The sequence below is a fragment of the Arvicola amphibius genome, chromosome 3 (assembly GCF_903992535.2).
Source record: "Arvicola amphibius chromosome 3, mArvAmp1.2, whole genome shotgun sequence".
NCBI lineage: Eukaryota > Metazoa > Chordata > Mammalia > Rodentia > Cricetidae > Arvicola > Arvicola amphibius.
Window position 1 is genome coordinate 187,403,265 of NC_052049.1, and position 20,528 is coordinate 187,423,792.

The 20,528-nt window shown below is 51.4% G+C and overlaps 1 protein-coding gene across 2 annotated transcripts in view; it reads left to right on the forward strand.

Moving 5' to 3' along the window:
- Gask1a (golgi associated kinase 1A) overlaps positions 1 to 18,264 on the forward strand; it is a 32,077-nt gene extending 13,813 nt beyond the window's left edge. For both annotated transcript variants that reach the window (XM_038323818.1, XM_038323817.1), the window contains 4 exons: positions 3,252 to 4,496; positions 15,355 to 15,477; positions 17,176 to 17,279; positions 17,854 to 18,264. In XM_038323818.1, coding sequence (XP_038179746.1) covers positions 3,252 to 4,496; positions 15,355 to 15,477; positions 17,176 to 17,279; positions 17,854 to 18,064 — 1,683 coding nt within the window. In that variant the 3' untranslated portion in view covers positions 18,065 to 18,264. The remainder of the gene's footprint in view (positions 1 to 3,251; positions 4,497 to 15,354; positions 15,478 to 17,175; positions 17,280 to 17,853) is intronic.
- Positions 18,265 to 20,528: the final 2,264 nt, after the last annotated feature.

The window sequence follows — 20,528 nt, forward strand, 5'->3', positions numbered from 1 at the left end:
TCTACACGCTTGTGCACACACACAACACACGCATGTTCTAGCACAGGACACAAACACAAATATACACACACGGGACTTAAACACTTAGATGCACACACACTCATATGACACATCTACACGCTTGTGCACACACACAACACAAATTAAGAAAATAAAATGAAAGGCCCAGCTCCTACGGCACCTCCATCCTGCTCCAGGACTGTGTCTCTGTTTTGGTCCCCTATACCCATGCCCCTGGCCCCTGCCTTCTCTGCTTACTCTCCCCCACGCCGTCGCCCAAACACTCTCTCCTACCCCTCTCATCTTTGGACAGAACCTCTGCTGGGCCCTGCCAGGTAGCCTGCTCCCAGCCCACGCTTGAGGTTTTATGCCTCTGCCTTGGGTATCCTGGTCGTACAACGTGCCCAGACCTGAGGGGTTGGTTTTCAGGCCCCAGAAAGATAAGGAGTTGTCTGGAACGTGGGGGCATGTGTTACCTTTCCCAAGATGCAAGTTGGAGGAGGAAGGGCTGGTTTGACTCACGGTTTGAGGAGGGAGGCAGTCAGTCCATCCTGGTAGAAAAACTATGACAGTGGAAGCATGAGGCACCTGGTCACCATGCACCCACAGTCGGGAAGTTGAGAGAGGACAGGAAGTGGGGGTCAGCCATCAAACCGTAAGGTCCATTCTCAGTGACTCCCTTCCTCCATCAAGACTTCCTGAAGGTCCCACAACTTTCTGAAGAGTGCCAGCTGCTGGAGACTAAGTGTGGACATGCAGGCACCTATCAAACTGCAACAGGAGACAGCAGCGGTGACCCCAACCCTCACAGGCAGGGTGCAGTGGTGACCCCAGCACTCACAGGCAGGGTGCAGCAGTGACCCCAACACTCACAGGAAGGGTGCAGTGGTCCTGTTGTGTAGTTTGATTCACTTAACCCTCACGTGGGCCCTTGGAGGGAGCAGCAATCCCATTCCATCTTCTGAGTCACAGGGACAGAGATGTGAGTCTTGCACAATGTTCATAGTTTTGGAAGCTCAGACCCGGGCCCAGGGTGCCTGGGCTGTGGGTTTTCTGGCCTTCCCTCTCTTCTGCAGCCCTGGGAGGATGTAGCTATTGGCTCATGGCCTGTTCCCTGCAGGAACTGAAAGGCATCCTGGTGGCAGGTAGTGGATGGGGGTTTGAGAGGAGAGTCACTGCCTAGCTAGACAGAGGGCAAGCTATTTCTTGTTCTTTCCTGCCACAATCCTCTCAGGGCCAGCAGCACACAGGTCATTGAGAATCGGCAGGAGAGTGGCAGGGAGGTCAGCTCAGGTCCGCCTTTTCACAATCACCTTTCTCTTCCTGAAGTTTCGTGTGTGGCCCTGCAGCGACATCTGCTCACGGCCATCTGAGCCTCCCTCTGTACCACTGCCAACTCCCCCCAGGTTTCCTGAAGCCAAGTGAGGCTACTGCAGGACCCAAACAGCCCACTTTCTCAGCCCATCGCAGAAGGGAATTTATTATTCCTGGGGGTATCCAGCCCTTTGAGAACATAGAATATGAATTCAACTTGAAAACGCATTGCTTGTTTTGATTTTAGAAGAAGGGGGAGAATCCAAACAAACGTTCTCGTGGATTCATCTGCTCTCAGAGTTATCTGAATATTTCCATCTGTGATTACTGCCCTGACCTTCCACTTTAAAATACGAATTACCTAGCCCCAATTTCTCCAGTTGTTCTGATGGTTAAAGGCGTTCCCAAGCCATGGCAAGGGATGGTGGGAAGTGGGGCCCCACAACTCCTCATTATAGACATTCTCAGATGTTTCTGCAGGGAAGGGCACACTGGATGTTCACCAGAATATTGTGTGGCACACCCCCAGATTAGGGCCATGACTTCCTGTGTGGAGAAGGGGGATTTTCCCTCCAATTTTCTGCGTTTTTTATTTTTTAAAGTGTAGTGAGGAGCTGCGGGCAGGCCTGCTTTTTGTCCTGCCCAGCTCCTGGCCGCCTGGCTAGCTTATGCCCCGAAATAACAAAACACAAATTGTATTCTTTTAAACACTGCTTGGCCCATTAACTCTAGCCTCTTACTGGCTATCTCTCACATCTTGATTAACCCATTTCTAATAATCTGTGTAGAACTACAAGGGGTGGCTTATCGGGAAGATTCTAGCCTGCATCCATCTCGGAGAGGAGAGTCATGGAGACTGCTTGAGGCATCTGTCTCACTCCCAGCAGCCTGTTCTGTCTACTCCACCCACCTATGTTCTGACCTATCAGGCCAAGTAGTTTCTTTATTAATTAACCAATGAAATCATCAGATAGATAGAAGACACACCTACATCATTGAAAGATTTAAGGGCTAGAGAGATGGCTCAGTGGTTAAGAGCACTGACTGCTTTTCCAGAGGACCCTGGTTCAATTCCCAGCACCCACATGGCAACTAACAACTGTCTGTAACTCCAAGATCTGACATCTCACACAGACATATGTGAAGGCAAAATGCCAATGCAAATGAAATAAAAATAATTTAAGCCGGGCGGTGGTGGCGCACGCCTTTAATCCCAGCACTCGGGAGGCAGAGGCAGGCGGATCTCTGTGAGTTCGAGAACAGCCTGGTCTACAAGAGCTAGTTCCAGGACAGGCTCCAAAGCCACAGAGAAACCCTGTCTCGAAAAACCAAAAAAAAAAAAAAAAAAATTTAAAAATTAATTATTTATCTCTGTGTTTGCATGTGTGTGTATGTATTTATTGTGTTTCTGTGTGAGTATGGGTACCCCATGGAGACTCAAAGAGGGGACCAGATCTCATGCTAGTGGAGCTAGAAGCAGCTGTGAGCAGCCCAGCGTGGGTGCTGGGAACTGAACTCAGGCCCAGTATGTGCTCTCCATGGCTGAGCCCACTGCTCTGATTTTCCAAGACTTGGACTTCTGTGGATGCTTTATTTGTATGTGTGTTTGGAATGGTCATAAAGATCACAGAATCCAAAGGAACCGGGTCAGCACTAGCTGGTGAGTGGAGACACGTGAATGTGGGCGGAGTCTGCGGGGAGGCATGGTAATCACTGTGGCAGCTAACCCAGAGAAGTCCAGGCCTGTCAGTAAGGATCAGTGAAGCTCTGAAGCTGAGGGACAGTTGGCCGGGCTGTCACGTTCCCCCTTGTGGGGCAGCTAGGTGTCCTGCTGTTGCTTCCTGTCCCTTATGCACTGATCACTGCCTTCACTGTTCTGTGGCTTGAAGTTGGTGGCTTTCCCCGCTCTCACGCTCTCTTTGCTACCCTATCCTCAGGCGTCTTGGCTCTGGAGAAGGCTTCGTGGCAAGAAACAGTCAGTGATGGTATTCTGCCTCCTGATGATCCTGTCTGCGGTGACTGTCACTCACCTCCCTCCGGAGCATCCAGCGTCCACCCCCGGACTTGGTCCCATGGAGCCCCAGGGGAAAATCGGCATGCCTGAGCCCAACATTTGGCAGACTTGGAACTCTAGCCAGAGGCAGCGGACAAGAAACCTGGGCTTCCGAAAAGGCCGGGCTTTGCCCAGAGAGTCCATCTTGGTCTGTGCTGAGAAGCAAAGCCACAGAGTGCAAGTGGACAGAAACAGACACCCACTGAGGGTCAGGAGAGATGCTGCTGGGACAGGAGGTCCAACACTCAGTGCCCAACATCGTGTGCAGGAGGATGAGGTCAGAGATGCAGGAGGCACAGACCTGGACCAGCCTGAGCACGGTGGTCCTGTCCAAGAGAGACAGAGTAAGACAGACACCCTGGTTAGGCCACTCCCAGGGAGCAGCCTGGCAACTTTCCAGGCACGGAGAGGTACCGCTGCACTGAGTTTGGCTGGGAACTCCCTGCCAGGAGCCAAGGACAGAGTCTTGACTGGCAGGAAGGCTGGGGGTATCACCTCAGGTCCAGGGACTCACTGGTGGCCCGGCACTGTTGAAGAGCTGCGAAGGTCCCCGTGGTGCCGTACTGAGACCCCTGGGTCATTGGCCAGTGCTGCAGCCCGGGAGCAGGTTCCACCGTGGTTCACAGAACATGACGTCCAGACTCTCTGGTTACTGGCCCATGGGGAGGTGGCGGGCAAAGCCAGGGTTCCCGCCCACGGGCAGGTGCTGCAGGTCGGACTATCTGCTACGGGTGCCTTCCAGGACATGTCTCCTCTCAGGCTCAGCCAGCTCTGCTCCCAGGGCCTCTGTGGCCTCATCAAGAGGCCCAGAGACCTGCATGAAGTCCTAGCCTTCCACGTGGACCGTGTACTGGGGCTCCGACGGAGCCTGCCTGCTGTAGCCCGGAGCTTTCACAGCCCTCTTCTGCCCTACCGCTACACGGATGGCAGTCTGAGGCCTGTCATCTGGTGGGCACCCGATGTGCAGCACTTAGGAGACCCAGATGAGGACCAGAACTCTCTAGCCTTGGGCTGGTTGCAGTACCAGGCCCTGCTAGCTAGCAGGTGCAGCTGGCCAGGCCAGAGCCTGTGCCCGGGCATCCACCACGCTGAGTGGGCACGTTTGGCCCTCTTTGACTTCCTGCTGCAGGTAGGTGTGGTTGGGCAGTGGGGTGGGGTCAGGGAGTCCCAGGTGAAGCTTTGCCTGGCCAGGATATCTGCTCCTCACCATGGTGGCCTTTATTATCAAGCAACTGTTCTTGTCATTTTTTTCTGTCTGTTTATCCTGTGGTACTCCAAACATCTTCCTCTCAGGGACTGGCTAGATGGCTCAGCAGTTAAGAACACTGACTGCTCTCGCAGAGGACCAAGGGTGGATTCCCAGGACCTACATGGTGTCTCACAGACATTTGTAACTCCAGTTCCAGCGATCTGATGCACTCTTTGGGTCTTGTCAGGTAACAGACATGCCCAGGGTCCCTAGACATAGATGTAGGCAAAACACCCTTCCACATTTAAAAACAAAACAAAAAGGAACAGAACAACAACAAAAAACCTGACCACCACCACCACCACCAACAGAATTCCATTTGTGACCCTGTTTTACCCAAGAAATATTCATGTGACTTCGGATATATAGGAATTTAAAATAGGTATATAAATGAAATATTTGCTGGTAATAATGGTGAAGAAAATAATTTTATAACAATTCTCAGATATACATAAAACTTTGCCATTTATTAAAGAGGAAAGCGAATTTGTCTGTTGGTGAGAGGTATGTACTTACATCTACTTTTAGATGAAGAGTCTGCTCTTGACACTGTATGAGGCATCTTCAGCCCTTCACTTTATAGTTGATCAATACTTTGATTTTAGAACCACAAATGCCTGCTGATAAAACAGGTGTGGGGGCTGGGAAGAGAGGGTTCCTCACTAACACACTTGCCAGGCCACACACTAGGAGACCCAGCCAAGCAGGGCCTGTCTTTAGTCCCAGGCTTGGGAGGTGGGGCCAGGCAGACAGGTGGACCAGTGAATACCAGGTTCATTGTGAGTCCCTGTCTCAAAAAGTAACTGTGGAAGACATTCAAAGATGACCCTTGGCCTCTACATATGCATGCATTCACACATGCATGCACACCTTCCTGACATATGAGACACACATACACACGCACATGCGCACACACACATCCTCTCCAGAAAAGGCAGAAGTATGTTTCGGGCTATGTCAGAAATTACTGGAAATTCTGTTTTACTCCCAAGTTACAAAATCAGGACCCCTCCCCCAATGCCATTGTTAAAAGACCAGTTTGCCACCGTTTGCAAGTTTTTGATGTATTTGATGTATTTTAATGTGCGTGAGTGTTTTGCCTGCACGAAGGTATGTTTACCAAATGTATGCCTGGTGACCTCCAAAGCCAGAGGATGGCATTGTATCCTTTGGAACTGTAGTCATAGGTGCTGTGAGCTGCCATGTGGATGCTGGGCATCAAACCCAGGTCCTCTGTAAGAACGAGTGGTCTTAACCATTGAGCCATCTCTCCAGTCTGTTTATAATTTTATATCTTTGAGCCAACATGGAGTCAAGCATGTTGAATGATTTAAAATAAGGGAGGGAGGGAGAGAGAAAGAGAGAGAGGAGAAGAGAGGAGAGGAGAGAGAGAGAGAGGCGGAGGTAGAAGGAATGGAAGGAAAGCCATAGAGGGAGGTGCCCATCCATCTGGACACTAAGCATTCGCTGAGGCCAGCTGAGGGTCTTGCTTCTCTGCCTGGCAAGAGAAAAATCTAAAGTTGCTGGGTGGAGTGGGTAAGGTGGGATCTGTGGACACCTGTAGTACTTACTACGTGTACTATGGTACTACGCCTGTAGTGTGGAGCCTGCACTACAGGACCGTTTGTGAGCCAGGCAAGGGCCTGGAGATTTAAACACACAAAGACTCACAGACAGAGACACGGGTCATCCTTGAAACAGGAATGCCCCAAGAATGCCCCCTTTATTGTGTCCAGGGGAAGCTTATATAGGGATCCTTAACTGATAGCCATGCCCCAGCCAAACCCACCAGAAACCACTCCCCTGCCATCAGGAACTCCTGAGGGTCTCATGCTCAGAGCAGATGCAAGCATAACACGTTGTTTACAAGAAATTTAGGATCTGGGGGTTCACAGCTCCCAACAGGGATCCTAGGTAGAGTTGGACGGCAAGGCTAGGGTCCACCTGGGGCTACTGAGCGTGAGTGTGGCTGCCCCCAGCTTGTCCGTGTGATGCTGGCCGTGGACAAAGGCAGCTTGAAACAGCTGGTCATTCACACGGCCAAGAAGCAGACAGCAATGAATCCTTTGTAGTGATTGGCTCACTTTCTCTCTTGTATACATCCCAGAATCCCATGCCCAGGGAAATCCTGCCCACAGTTAAAATGTGACTTCCCCATTATGATGGACTGTACCCCTGAATCATGATCCAGAATAAGCCCTTTGTCCCTTAGGTTGTTTTTGTTGGGGTCTTTATCACAGCAGTGGGGAAAGAAACCAAGACATGCCCCATGTGCCTGTTCCACACAGCTTGAGGGGCTGAAGCTCTTGGGGTTAGATCACAGATAAACTGCCTCCCACTGGATTCTTGTTCCAATGTCCATCTTGGGCCCTGCCTATGTCAGATGGTGTACTGGCTCCGTGACTTCTGTGTGTTGGGGCGTTTATGGATACACCTAACAAGCACCTGGTGAGGGCGTGTACTTGTTAAACAGTAGGTACCAAGCCAAATGCATCTCTGGAACAGACTGAGACCATCCCCATGGGAACCTTACAGGTGAGAGGCCATGTTTATGCATGTTCTTAACTTGAGCCAGCTGGAGAGGTAGCTCGGTAGGTAAAGCACTTGCTGAGCAGACCTGAGTTTGAATCCCCGGCTTCTGTGTAAAAAGCCAAGCGTGGTGAAAGTGCTTGGAATCCCAGAGATGGGTAGGAGGAGACATCTGATCAGAGAGAGACTGTTGTACATTGCATAGGTATGTACACACACACACACACACACACACACACACACACACACACACACGAGTAATTATTAGTGAAAAGGAAAATGGAGCCATTGAGGTTCAGAGAGATTAACTTCCTTGTCTAAGGTCACAGCCAGGGGACTGAGAGGCAGCCTGGCTGGCCTGGCCCAGAGCTCACTCCCTTCTCACAGCCACTATTGAGCTGGCCAGTAATGGGGACAGAACGGGACATTTGCAGGGAGGCCCTGGAGCCCTGAGACCGGGAGCAGACACTTGCAAAGCCCGGCTCCAGCAATGTGCTCACGATGGCTCTCTGCTCTGCACAGAGCCCGTCTGTTCATCTCCAGGTCTGCAGCATGGGACCCTTTCTCAGCTGCCAAATCCTGCTAGTGGGGACAGAAACCTCTGAAGCCAAGGCACACACAGGTCACCTGTGTGGTCAGACATGGGGATGGGATCATGCCACCTTTCCCTAGTTTGCTGGACAGCTGTCAAGGAAAACAACCATCTGGCCGACAGAACCTTCCTAGAAACCTCAGTGAGGCTGCAGAACGTGCATTTCTGCATGGGCACCTGAGGTGCTGGGTGACCCATGGCTGGCCACAAACCCCAGATGCAGCTTGCCAAGGTCGGTCTGCTATCGGCCTCCCTCAGATTCCTGTTAGCAAACTCAGAGGCCTGGAAGTGCTGTGTCTGACACCACCATGTTTCCCTGTGTGAGGGGCTTTTCTCCCGCGTGTTTCCTGTTTCCTGGGGAGTCTATTGGTATTCACTCCAGAGAGAGTGGGGGGCTGGTAAAAGAATGATTCCACTGAAGCCCCCCACAGCTAAGTTTCTTGGGGTTGCTCACAAGAACATGGGTGAGAGATTACCAGAGCATGGACACGTATGCCTCTGGGGAACCCCCACCCCCAACAACTGTGAACTGCTTCTAGATCCTGGGGGTGTGGCTCATAAGTCTTGTGAGCCATGGCTCCTTGACCCTCCACTGGGGATGGTCAGAGAGCTGGACTTTCTTGGGTAATCACGGCTGCTCTGATGGCCAGCAGGCAATGACTGTGTCCCACCAGGTAGACAGTCCCACACTCCAGCTCTTACTCCAGCAGGCAATGACTGTGTCCCACCAGGTGGACAGTCCCACACTCCAGTCTGACTCCAGACTCTCTTCACTGTCTGACATGGGTGACCTGTGGAGAAGTCAGCTGGGCAAGTTAAGTCAGTAGTGTTGGCCCTAGAAGGAGGCTTGTGGCTCCCAAAGTTAGGGCCCAGAAGGCCCCAGCTGCCAGGATCCAGATCTGGGCTCTGTCTCTTCTTGGGGCCAATACAATGGCTACTATTGTGTCTCTCGTCTCTGCTACAGCCTGTCCAACCCTGTCTCCTCACCGAGACCTGAGAGGAGCCTTTGTCTCCATTCTCAGCAGCAGAGCCCAACACCAAGGTCCCAAGAGGACTGACCCGCCCGTCGGAGAGAAGGCAGCTAGCTATCCAAGGGTGTGTGGGCCCACCCCACAGTGACTCTTCAAAGAGTGGTGGGCGGTAACGGACTCAGGGCTGGTCTGGGGGAGCTCATAGCTAGATCCTTGTCAGACTGCAGCTGTGGGGTCCTCTGACTGCAGTGATGGGGAGCCCTCCACAGCAAAGACGTGCAGGAGCCACAGCCTAACCAGAGAGCTCAGAGAGGGTGTCTGTCCTCTGTCATGGTTATATCCATTACTGCCCTGTCAGACAAAGCAAGTCCTTCAGTGACTTGAATGGCCCTCCGGCTTCTCCCTCTCCAGATCTTTGCCTTGGCATTTGACCTCAGTCACACCCTAATCCAGCTGGAGCAAGGTCTCAAGGCCACACACACACACACACACACACACACACACACGGGGTGGGGGCAGTGTCATGTACCCCCCCCCCCAGAAAGGAGACAACTGAGAGTGAGCTTGACCTCATCAGGGGGGCCCTTCAGGGCTGCATCAGCGAGTCTCCTACTGGCCTCAAAGAAAGAAGTGAATAGTGATCTATGAATTGCTATGGGAACGGGCAGGCGCAGGAGGATGCTGGAGCCCTAAGGACCACAGCACAGCAGCACAAGGTTGGAGTCCACCTTGGCGAAAACTCTGAACTCTGGTGAGGTGACACACAATATTGTTGATTTTAGTTGGGGTTGAGGGCTGAGCAGACACACCCCACTCCACAGGGGAGGAACCCACAGAAACCATGAAACTGTATTTATGTTCTGCTGAGGTCCTGGTGCTCTGAGACCAAGGACAGGCACAGGTGTGTCACTGTGAGGGGCTCCCTCGCTGCCCAGCTGCCCTGCATCCCCAACAGTGAGTTTCTTAATGTTTTCTTACCTTACTAGAGCCCTGCCTCTGTTTTAAAACCTTTTTAAAAACAGAAAATGAAAAAGGAAAGTTGGCGTTCGTCCTGTTTTGTCCAGGGTGTTAATTACTTGTCTCACTGCTTTGACAGAACAGTAAGAGTCACTTAAGGAAGGGAGAGTTTATTCCAGCTCTGGTAGGGAAGGCAGGAGCATGGGCTGGCTGGTCATGTGATCCACGTAGAAGGCGGTGGGTCACATGACCCGCAGTCAGGAAACAGAGAGAGTTGGACACTGGTGGGTAGATAGCTTTCTCCTTTTTATTTAGTCTGGGACCACAGTTAACGTGGTGCCGACTATGCTCGGGATAGGTCTTCCCACCCCAGTTAATCTAGAAGATTCCTCACAGATATGCTCTCTGAGATTTGTCTCCATGGTGATTCTAAATGCAGTCATGCTGTTAATAAAAGTTAACCATCACAGCTGGGTGGTTGGTTGAGGTTTTTGTTTTTCTTCTAAAGTTTTCCTTTGGACTGAGGGAAATTAGCCTTCTCTTTTCAGGGCAGTGCACTATCCCCACAGTGGCGTTGACTCTTTGTTGGGTAGAAATCTGACTTTGCTCTGTGAAACAACTGAGCTTTGCATTCTGACTGAGTTTAAAGGCCACCCTCGTTTCAGAGATATTTTAAAAGTTCTCTTTTTTCTTTTCTTTTTTAATCCATCTTGGGTCCATCTGGAAATATTTTAAGCCTAAATGTCCCAGTGCCATTTCCTGGAGACCCATTCCCTGCTTTACATTGCAACCTTCCTCAGTAGTCAACTTCTTTACGTATCTGCGGCCATTTCTAGACTGTTCTGTCTACATGCCAGGACCACTGTCTTAATTATGGAGGGGATGGTCTATCTCTCTCATGGATCATTTTCAGAATTTGCTGGGATAATGTTTTCATGCAATTTCACAGTCAGTGTGCTGCTTCCCTTCCCAAATCCTTCTGGAATTTAACTGGAATTAATTTAATTTTTGTGGGTTGACAGCACAGTTTCCCCATAAAATGCATCATTCACTGGGAATGGTGGTGCACAAATTTAATCCCAGCACAAAGGAGACAGAGGCAGGTGGATTTCATGAGTTCAAGACCAGCTTGATCTACAGAGTGAGTTCCAGGACAGGAAGGGCTATACAGAGAGACTCTGTCTCAAAAACAAACCAATAACCAAACATGTTTCATGCTTGTCAAGAGCAGGGTCTAATGCTCCATCTGCCTGTGTTTCTGGGAGGTGTCTTGTATTTTTTCCCAGTGGGTCTGTCCTGGCTAGTTTTATGTCCACTTAACACAAGCTAGAGGCATCTGAAAGGAGGGGAACTCAGTTGAGAAAATCTCTACGAGATCCAGCTGTAGGGTATTTTCTTGATTAGTGGTTGAAGGAGGAGGTCCAGACCACTGTGGGTGGGGCCATTCCTGGGATGGTGGTTCTGGGTTCTATAAGCAAGCGGCTGAGCAAGCCAGTAAGATCAGCCGCCACAGCCTCTGCATCCGCTCCTGCCTCCAGGTTCCTATCCTGACTTCCCCCCGTGAACTGTCTAGCTGGGAGAGTAAGCCAAATAAACCCCCTCCTCCCCAGTTTGTTTTTGATCATGGGGTTTCATCACAGCAATAGTAACCCCAAGACAGGGCCTTTCTTCATTTTTGTGATCAGTTATTCCTGGATACTTCGTCTCCTTGGGACCATCAAAGACATGTGCTTTCCTTCAGCATGTGTCCAGGGTGGCTGTCCATCGGCTGTGGAGTGGCTATGATTTCTATATGGTAATCTCATCCCTTCCCCTCTGTGAACTCCATTTTATTCTCTACCCTCTCCCCTGTATGAGTATGGGAAGGTGGACAGGTGTGTGTGTGTGTGTGTGTGTGTGTGTGTGTGTGTGTGTGTGTGTGAGAGAGAGAGAGAGAGAGAGAGAGAGAGAGAGAGAAAGAGAGAGATAGAGAGAGAGTGTGTGCGGGTGAGTATGTGTGTGTTGAGGCCAGAGGTTGTCAACTTTTGAGTTGCATTCCTCAGGTGCCTGTTGACTTTTTTTTTATAAACTGGCCTGGAGCCAGTCTGTATAGCCTCGTCTAGCCTGGCAGCCAGCTGAACCGGGGATCCATCTGTTCCCCTCTTCTCCAGTGCTATATCTAGATGCACATGCCGTCACGCCTGGTTTATTCGTTGGCTTATTTTTAATTTTGTTCGTGTATGTATGCATGTATACATATGTGTATCCACATGTGCATGTGTGTGTGTGTCTGTGTGTATATATACACGTGTGTGTATACATATATGCATGTGTGTATGGCCCTTAGACATGAAGAATTGGCTCTCTGGGAAAGACAGTGTTTCTATGTAGTAAAGAATGACCCCACCTCAGCAAAGGTTCAGGATACTTGGGCTGCCAAGGGGAAAAGGAAGTGAGGAGAGTCCCAGCTGAAGGGTGTGGGCCAGAAGATCACCAGGCACCTATTTGGGCCCAGGAACCTGGTGAGCCTAGTCAGAGGACTAGGGCCACCCATTCTCTGTGTTGGTCCCTCCCTGGCCTTCCATCCCATCAGAAGGGCCTGAGATCTTCCTTGATTAACTGCAGTGCCTTGTCCCAGTCAGATATTCTGTTTGGGAGGTGACAAAGCCAGGTCTCCTCTGAAAGCAGGTGGTGGTATGGAGGACAGGTTCCAGTGACCACAGGCCTCCTTGGGGGGGATCCTGTGTGTTCTTCATGATTTATTTATTCTTGCATTCAGAAGACCTCACTAAGTTTCAACGTGTGTTGAATGCATTCTCTGTTCTGGGCTCAGCCTGTTTATGTTCTTCCGGTTGTTTATTTTCCTGTCCAAGAATTCACAGCTCTGAATGCCAGAGAAGATATGCCTGCCACACCATCTTCTCCGTGGTCAGAGTCAGACTTCCTGGCTTCAAATCCATGATCACCGCTCCTCATTCTGTGGCCTTCAGTGTGGCGGTCGGTCTTCCCCGGGGCTCACTGTCCTCTCCACAGATGGAGTGGCCATCCCTCTCATGCCCGGAGGGAACCGGTGCTCTGTGCTGGGTACAGCTCTCAGGGTGGCGCCTCCACAGCCTGAGCTATGCAAGGCCTTCACTACTGAAAGCCCTGGACGCAGTCACAGTTGCAACACTGCCGAGCTGGCACAGGGCACTGGTGCTGCGTGGAGCCATCCTTTCTCTGGGTAACTCCTCACTTTTGCAGAGAGTGGAGGAGGGTGAAGTCCTGAAGGAATTGTGGGCTGCAGCCTGAGCTTGGTCACATTCAGCTGACGGAAAACAAAACAGACAGCATGGCAGCAAAATCATCAACCTGGCACCTGGGTGAGCATGCTCTTCCTGCCAGGAGTCCAGCTCTGCCAGTGTTACAATGGCTGACATGCCTTGTAGCCCGCTCGGTAAATAACTGCTGCATGATGGGAAATCTGGATAGAGTAGCCTGGAGATGGGGTGCGGAGCGGGAGCAGGGGTCCTGTACTGGCTCCTGGAGATATGGAGGAGCAGGATCAGGGGTTCTGTGCTGGCGCATGGAGATATGGGGGGACAGGAGCAGGGGTCATGTCTGGTTCCTGGAGATGTGGAGGGGGTAGGGTTGGCAGGATCAGGGGTTCTGTGCTGGCTCGTGGAGATATGGGGGGGGCAGAAGCAGCAGTCTTGTGCTGACGCCTGGAGGTGTGGGGAGGAGCAGGATGTTGGGAGCAGTGAGCCCCCAAATCATGATTTTCTTGTAAACAACTTGTTTTCCCCTGAGCGGAGTGTCTACAGCTGCTCTGAGCACGAGACCCTCAGGAGTTCCTGATGGCAGGAGAGTGGTTTCTGGTGTGTTTGGCTGGGGCGTGGCTATCTCTATATAAGCTGCCCCTGAACACAATAAAGGGGGCATTCTTGGAGCAGTTTGGCATCAAGGATGTTCTATGTTTCTGTGAGTCTTTGTGTGGTTTCAATCTCCAGCCCCTTGCCTGGTTCATGAACTGCATGGTGGCGCATAGTGCGCAGATGGGCGTCATATGCCGTAGCAGGGGTCATGTCTGGTTCCTGGAGATGTGGGGGGAATGGGGTTGGCAGGAGCAGGGGTCTGTGCTGGCTCCTGGAGAGGAGGGGGGGGAACTTGGCAGGAGCAGCGGTCTTGTGCTGGCTCCTGGAGGCGTGGACAGATGTGGGAGGATGAGGTTGAGGTTGGCAGGAGCAGGGGTCCTGAGCTGACTCTCGCTGTGTGGCCAGGGCTGAGCAGTTTTGCTAGGGCTTCCTCAGCATTTGGGGAGCTGGGAAAGGTTAGTGCTTCCTGAGGGGAGCCTGGGGAGTCAGGAGGGAGAGAAGGCTGGGGAATCAGAGAGGAGGGAGCAAAGAGCCTGGGGAATCAGAGGAGGGAGAGGGGAGCCTGGGAAAACAGAGGAGGGAGAGGGGAGCCTGGGAAATCTGGGAGGGGGGAGAGGGGAGCCTGGGAAATCGGGGAGGAGTGAGAGGGGAGCCTGGGAAATCGGGGAGGAGGGAGAGGGGAGCCTGGGGAGTCAGGGAGGAGTGAGAGGGGAGCCTGGGAAATTGGGAAGGAGGGAGAGGAGAGCCTGGGGAATCAGAGGAGGGAGAGGGGAGCCTGGGAAATCAGAGGAGGGAGAGGGGAGCCTGGGAAATCGGGGAGGAGGGAGAGGGGAGCCTGGGGAGTCAGGGAGGAGTGAGAGGGGAGCTGTGGTCAGGGAAGCCTGGGTCCATCTGCACTGTGTGACTGACAGTCTAGGGGCAATTGGTGAGGCCAGCAGAGACAACTCAGCAGGGAAGGAGACTCAAGAAGGTAGTCTGGGTGCTTCTGATCAGTGTGCATGCCCAAATAGTCCACACCCTCTCTGGGATACTGCCCTGCCTCCTTGAAGAGTGGCAAGTGTGAGCCACTCACAGAGATCAAGGAATCCCCACCATTGCTCATCATGGCTTGATTGTTTTGGTCTTAGTCTTAAGGCTGAAGGAGGAGAAGGTACCAGAGAATCCAGGACCATCACCCTGTGACTGTGGACACGGCAGCAAGCACAGGTGGTGGCCACAGGTCCACGGCTATGATCTGTCGTTGCTGCTCAGTCAGGCAGGCTAGGGACCTGGTTCAGCTTTTGTGGGCCCCACCTTCCTTCTCCCCATTCCCATCTTGTCCACAGATGGGGGACCCAACCCTTGCTTCAACAACTTCAAATCCCACTGTGCGTGTTCTCCTTTATGACTCAGAATGTGTCTGAGCTCAGGGTAAGGAGGAAATGAGGCAGAGATGGCCATGACGACTGGCCATCTGCGTGACAGTCCTTTACATACCGGCTAACTCTGTACACCAACCTGCTGCCCACCAGCTCAGTCTGACACTGTGGGGTCACGGTTGGGTTCTGAAGTTTCAGGATAGAAGTCTGGCTCCGGCAGCCTTCCTAACGATGCAGAGAGAAGCAGACAGAGAGGCCCTGTGACCCCCGAGCTCATCTTCAGGTTACCGATACGAGCTTCAGACTTAAACAGAGAAAGAATCAGGGCAGATTCCCCCTTCGAGCTGGACACCAGTGCAGAACTGACTAGCACAGTTGGCCCAGACAGCCCCTGAATACTGTTCCTGAGCAGCCCTGGGCTGATGTGGGACCCAGCAGGCCAGGTGGGCTTGATATTGGGTCTGGAGAAGACAGGTACCATGCCAGCCTTCTCCACAGGTTCATGACCGCCTGGATCGCTACTGCTGCGGCTTTGAGCCTGAGCCCTCAGACCCCTGTGTGGAAGAGGGGCTTCGAGAGAAATGTCAGAATCCAGATGAGCTGCGGCTGGTACACATCCTGGTATGTTTCTTCTGCATGCACAGCGCCTTGCGGCGTGAGCACTGGGTACACCCCTCTCCTGCGCAGGTGACCAGACACGGGTTGCCCAGTCTTCTTTCTCTTGTCAGAAAACTTTGTCTTAAATAATACTTCTAGGGAGCCAAACATAAAACAGGCAAAATGGATACTGAGAACTCAGCTGAGTTGGTGTGTGTGTGTGTGTGTGTGTGTGTGTGTGTAAAATCCTCTTTTCACTGATCCTCAAGACGCTTCAGGGAACTCTGAGGTCTTTTAGAGGCAGAGTTTGATAATTGGGCTCTGAGGGGAAGGGAGAAGAGGCAGACAGAGGGAAACTTGGGTCCTGAAGCCGAGCATGGAAGTCTGGAGACTGTGTGGGAACTGTGTGCTTGAGTGTGCAGGCCAGAGGAGATGGCCTCTTATTGCCAAACACCAGAATTTAAAGGTGTGTATGTGTTCCTGTGAGCTCATGCATGTAGAGGCCAGAGGCTGACACCTTTAGTTTTTGAGACAGGGTCTCTCGGTGAACTTGGAGCTTGCCAATTCAGCGAGACTGGCCTTTAGCCCTAGGGACCCGCCTCTCTGTGTTCCTCAGCGCTGGGACTGCAGGAACACACAACCACCCCTGGCTTTTCTTACAGGGTTCTGAGTTTTCAGGTTCTCATGAATACGTGGAAGCCCATTACTCCCTGAGCCATCTCCCCAGCCCCATACTGTATTTTTTTTAAAGTACTAGAGAATTCTGTCTTGCATGTTTTAGTGTGTAAAGGATTTTAGAGATGCCAAAGAATCGTGCCTGTATGTGATATGGCTTTGTTATAGAATATTATTTTAAGATGTGTGAGTTTTGTTTATGCTGTATTTGTTTAACTCTTTGAAGCTGTGTTACCGTGCCTGTCTTAAAACATCTGCTGGTCTAATAAAGAGCTGAATGGCCAATAGCGAGGCAGGAGAGAGAATAGGTGGGGCTGACAGGCAGAGAGGAAAAATATGGGGGAGAAAGCATCTAAAAAGGAGAGAGGAAGGAGGAGGATGTCAGGGGCCAGCCACACAGCCAGTGGCAGAGTAAGAAGGAAAGAGAAGATAGGAATAGAGAAAGATAAAAGCCCCAAGGTCAAAGATAGCTGGGATAATTTAAGAAAAGCTGGCAAGAAACAAGCTAAGATCAGGCACTCATAACTAAGAATAAGCCTCCATATGGGATTTACTTGGGAGCTAGGTGCCCGTCAAAAGACTAAAGAGCCAAAAGAGTAAAACAGTGAAACTTCACACAACATGGCATGATGCTTCGGACCTAAGGAACACACCTTCTTTTGCGCCTGCCAGTTCAGTTCCCACCCATGCTCCTGACCCCACTAACCACTATACCAGGAACCCGCCCCCTTGTCTTGCAATTTAGAAGGTGGAGTTACGGCTCACTGCTATGGGTTCAGGTCTGAGTTTGCCCCAGTTGCTTATTAGCTGTGTGACCTTGTGTAAACTGCTTAACGGCTTTATGCCTCCTAAGGCTGCTGGGATGATCCACAGAGATGGCACCCAGTGCTGGTGTAGAATAAGCTCTCGGCCATGGGACCACGAGAATGGGGGGGGGGAGGGGGGCTGAAGGACAGACAGCCGAGAATGCCCTTGAAACGGACAGAGTGGGACCACTTACACTCTGCCCTTACCAATGGCTGCCCCTGCTCATCTTCTTCCCCTGAGGTCCGGAGCAGTGATCCATCTCGTTTGGTGTTCATAGACAATGCCGGCAATCTTCAGCAACCTGAGGACAAGCTGAACTTCCGACTACTGGAAGGCATAGATGGGTGAGGATCCAGGGCATTGACAGAGTTTGAGGTGGGGATAAGGCTTGAGACTACTCTGTAGACTACGGAATGCTCAACTAAATCTCCTCAGAGGGCTAAAGTCCATCAGATCCAAGTTGTACCTGGGTCTGCAGAGACTGAGGAAGACTGAGAGGGGCCACAGGAATCAGGCCTGTCCCTCCGTATCCAGAGGGCTTCTGGTTCCTGCACAATAAGAGCTGCCCTCCCTCAGTTTGTGAAGGCTAGCTCATCCTGGATCTAGGTGAAAGAGCTAGCCTGGGGACCTGCCCTTCCTTGACCACTCTCAGTAGGCAGCTCAGCCTTCTCCAGGGCCTTTTGGGCTTCACTGTCGGATGGGGCCAATCCGAGAGCACTACCGTCTGCTTTCAGGACACAGCAGGTCACAGACTCCTCTGACAAGAAGCTAGTGGGCACAGACCTGGCATTTCCCTGGCTGACTGTGCTGGGTTCCCCCTGGGGGGGGGTGGAGGGGGAGTCCAGGGCTCATGCTTCGTGGAGACTGAGCTCACTTGTGCCTTTCCTTTCCTGCACTGCTCTGGGGCTTTGGCCCCAGGTTTCCCGAGTCTGTCGTGAAGGTTCTTGCATCAGGGTGTCTACGGAACCTGCTGCTCAAGTCGCTACAGATGGACCAGGTGTTCTGGGAGAGCCAAGGTGGAGTCAGAGGTCTGAAGCACGTCCTAGAGACACTGGAGAGGCGAGGACAGGTCCTGCTGAGACACATACAGAGGCACAACCTCACGCTGTTTGGGGACAAGGACCTGTGAGTTCACCTGTCTGGGAAGAGCACACCTTGCTGGAGGACTTCCCATGATGTGAGCCTGAGCTGGTGAGTGTGCCTCCCATTGGCAGGATTTCCTTGACACAGTTGGCCATCCCAGACAAATGGGGAAAGCCAGAGGCAGGAGGAGCCTACAGCGCCATGGGACGGAAGGCTCACCTGCTGGGGATGGTGGGGCGCCTTCAGTAGCACATTCCTGTCTGCATTACCAGCTCTGGCTATTTACTCCCACGCAGCAATAAATATGTTTAAGAATGTTCTGTGTGCCGGGCGATGGTGGTGCAGGCCTTTAATCCCAGCATTCGGGAGGCAGAGGCAGGCGGATCTCTGTGAGTTCGAGACCAGCCTGGTCTACAAGAGCTAGTTCCAGGACAGGCTCTAAAGCCACAGAGAAACCCTGTCTTGAAAAAAAAAAAGAATGTTCTGTGAACCATTCCCTGCACGTGTTCATGCAGTACTGTGTGTGTGCATGTGTGGAGATATGTAAGCAATGAACCTGGAACGTCATGCATACTAGGCAAGTACTCTACCAGCTGAACTATATGCCCAACCACAGAAGCCTATTTTAAGATTCATTTTTTTTTTAAATTTATTTTTAAGTGCATGGGTGTCTTGCCTGCCTAAATATTTGTGCCATATGTGTGTACCTGGTGACTGCAGAGGCCAGACCCCTGGGACTTGACTTACAATTATAGACTGCCATGTAGGTGGTGAGAATTGAACCTGGGTCCTCTGGAAGAGCAACCAGTGTTCTTAGTAACTGGGCCATCTCCCCAGCCCCTAATTTTTATTTATTTGTGTGTGTGTGTATGCCACATGTGTGCAGGTGCCCATGGAGGCCAAAAGAGAACCGGATCCCTGGAACTGGAGTTATAGGGGGTTGTGAGCTGCCTGGTACGGGTGCTGGGAACTGAACTCTGTGTAATCCTCCACAAGAGTAACAAATGCTCTTAACCACTGAGCCATCTTTCCAGTGGCAAAGGGGAGGAGGCTGCTGTAAAAACCGAATTTCCCTATTGTAGAAATGATCATGTCCATGTTAGCCATGGCAGGTTTGGTTGGCTGGCTTCCCCATGTAAGATGTTTGCCCTTCCTTGGTCGCACGTTAGTTTTGACTCTGAGCCGCATATACTCAGCCCCTGCTGTTACACTTGTCTGTTTCCTCTGTCTGCCATCTATGGCTTGACTCTGTCTTCTGCAAAGTCGGAAACTAGTTCCATGCAGTCAAATTGGTCCTGCCTTCTTAGGCTGCTGCCCCTTCAGATCGCTGAGATATCAGCTGTGTCCTTCTCCTTCACTATTTGTATGAAATTTGCATGTGAGAGTGGTTTGGCTAGGGGTGTAACTTGTTTCCTTGTACAGATTCTGTTCAAGAGTCTAGTCTGTTCCCACTGATCTGAAGGCACACCCTTATCAGATAAGCTCCCAGGAACACAGAGGCCCACTCAGGAACTGTACTATATTCTGCCGATAGGGTTTCTCCCCACTTCAACAGGACATGGTTCTAATCAAAGTTACTTTATTCTGTCTGGTAGCACAAGTATCCACTTAAAAATATTTATTTTATTGTATGTGTTCTGTCTGCATGTATGTCTGTGCACCACTGGCATGCAATGCCCACAGAAGCCAGGAGAGGTCACTGCATCCTCTGGAACTGGAGTTACAGATAACTGAGCTGCCTCAGGAGTGCTGGTAACTGCAGTTGGGTCCTCTGGGAGAGCAGCTGGTGCTTTTACTGCTAAGAAATATTTCTAGCCCTTCAGATAAGTATTTGTATGAGTCTTTAATGGGAAAATCAAATTTTCAATTTTATTTTTAATTCCTCATTTATGGTGGTGTGTGACCTCCATTGTTTTTTGGGGAGGACGGCTGAGTGACAGCTACAGCAACGTCTGCATCTTACTCCTGGCTTTAATGAGGGCATGCCCATGTCTCACTGTTGACCGCAATCAGAGAGAGCGCATGACCACGCACGACCCAGGTCAAATGTGACTTTATGGATATCTATCCCCCATGGATGCGCTCCGCTTCATGGCCTCTGTGCGAGACACTGCCCGTGTTCCCTTCACAGCCCTGTTCCTAGCCCACTGTGTCATCTCCCTTGATAATCAGAAAGAGCTGGGTGCTCACTACCAACTTTGCTTCCTGTTGTCCAAGACTTGCCAAGGTTATCTCCCTCTGAGCTGTCAGCTCAAGGTGGCTCCTAAGGCCACCCCCAAATACAGGCAACTGCCCCTGTGTGTGTTCACCACCACTGCTAGATGCTAAACCCCTACGGCTGAAGGGGAGGAATAACAACAGTCTTACTTGGCGGCAGACTCTATGTGTAACACCAGCCAGCCAGGCAAGATGCGCCTGCTGACACAATAGTGTCAGGTCTGTCACAGGGCAACCGGCTGCTCTGACTGGCTGAGGCCCACTCCGCAGGTTTGACAGTAAAACCTGTTAGA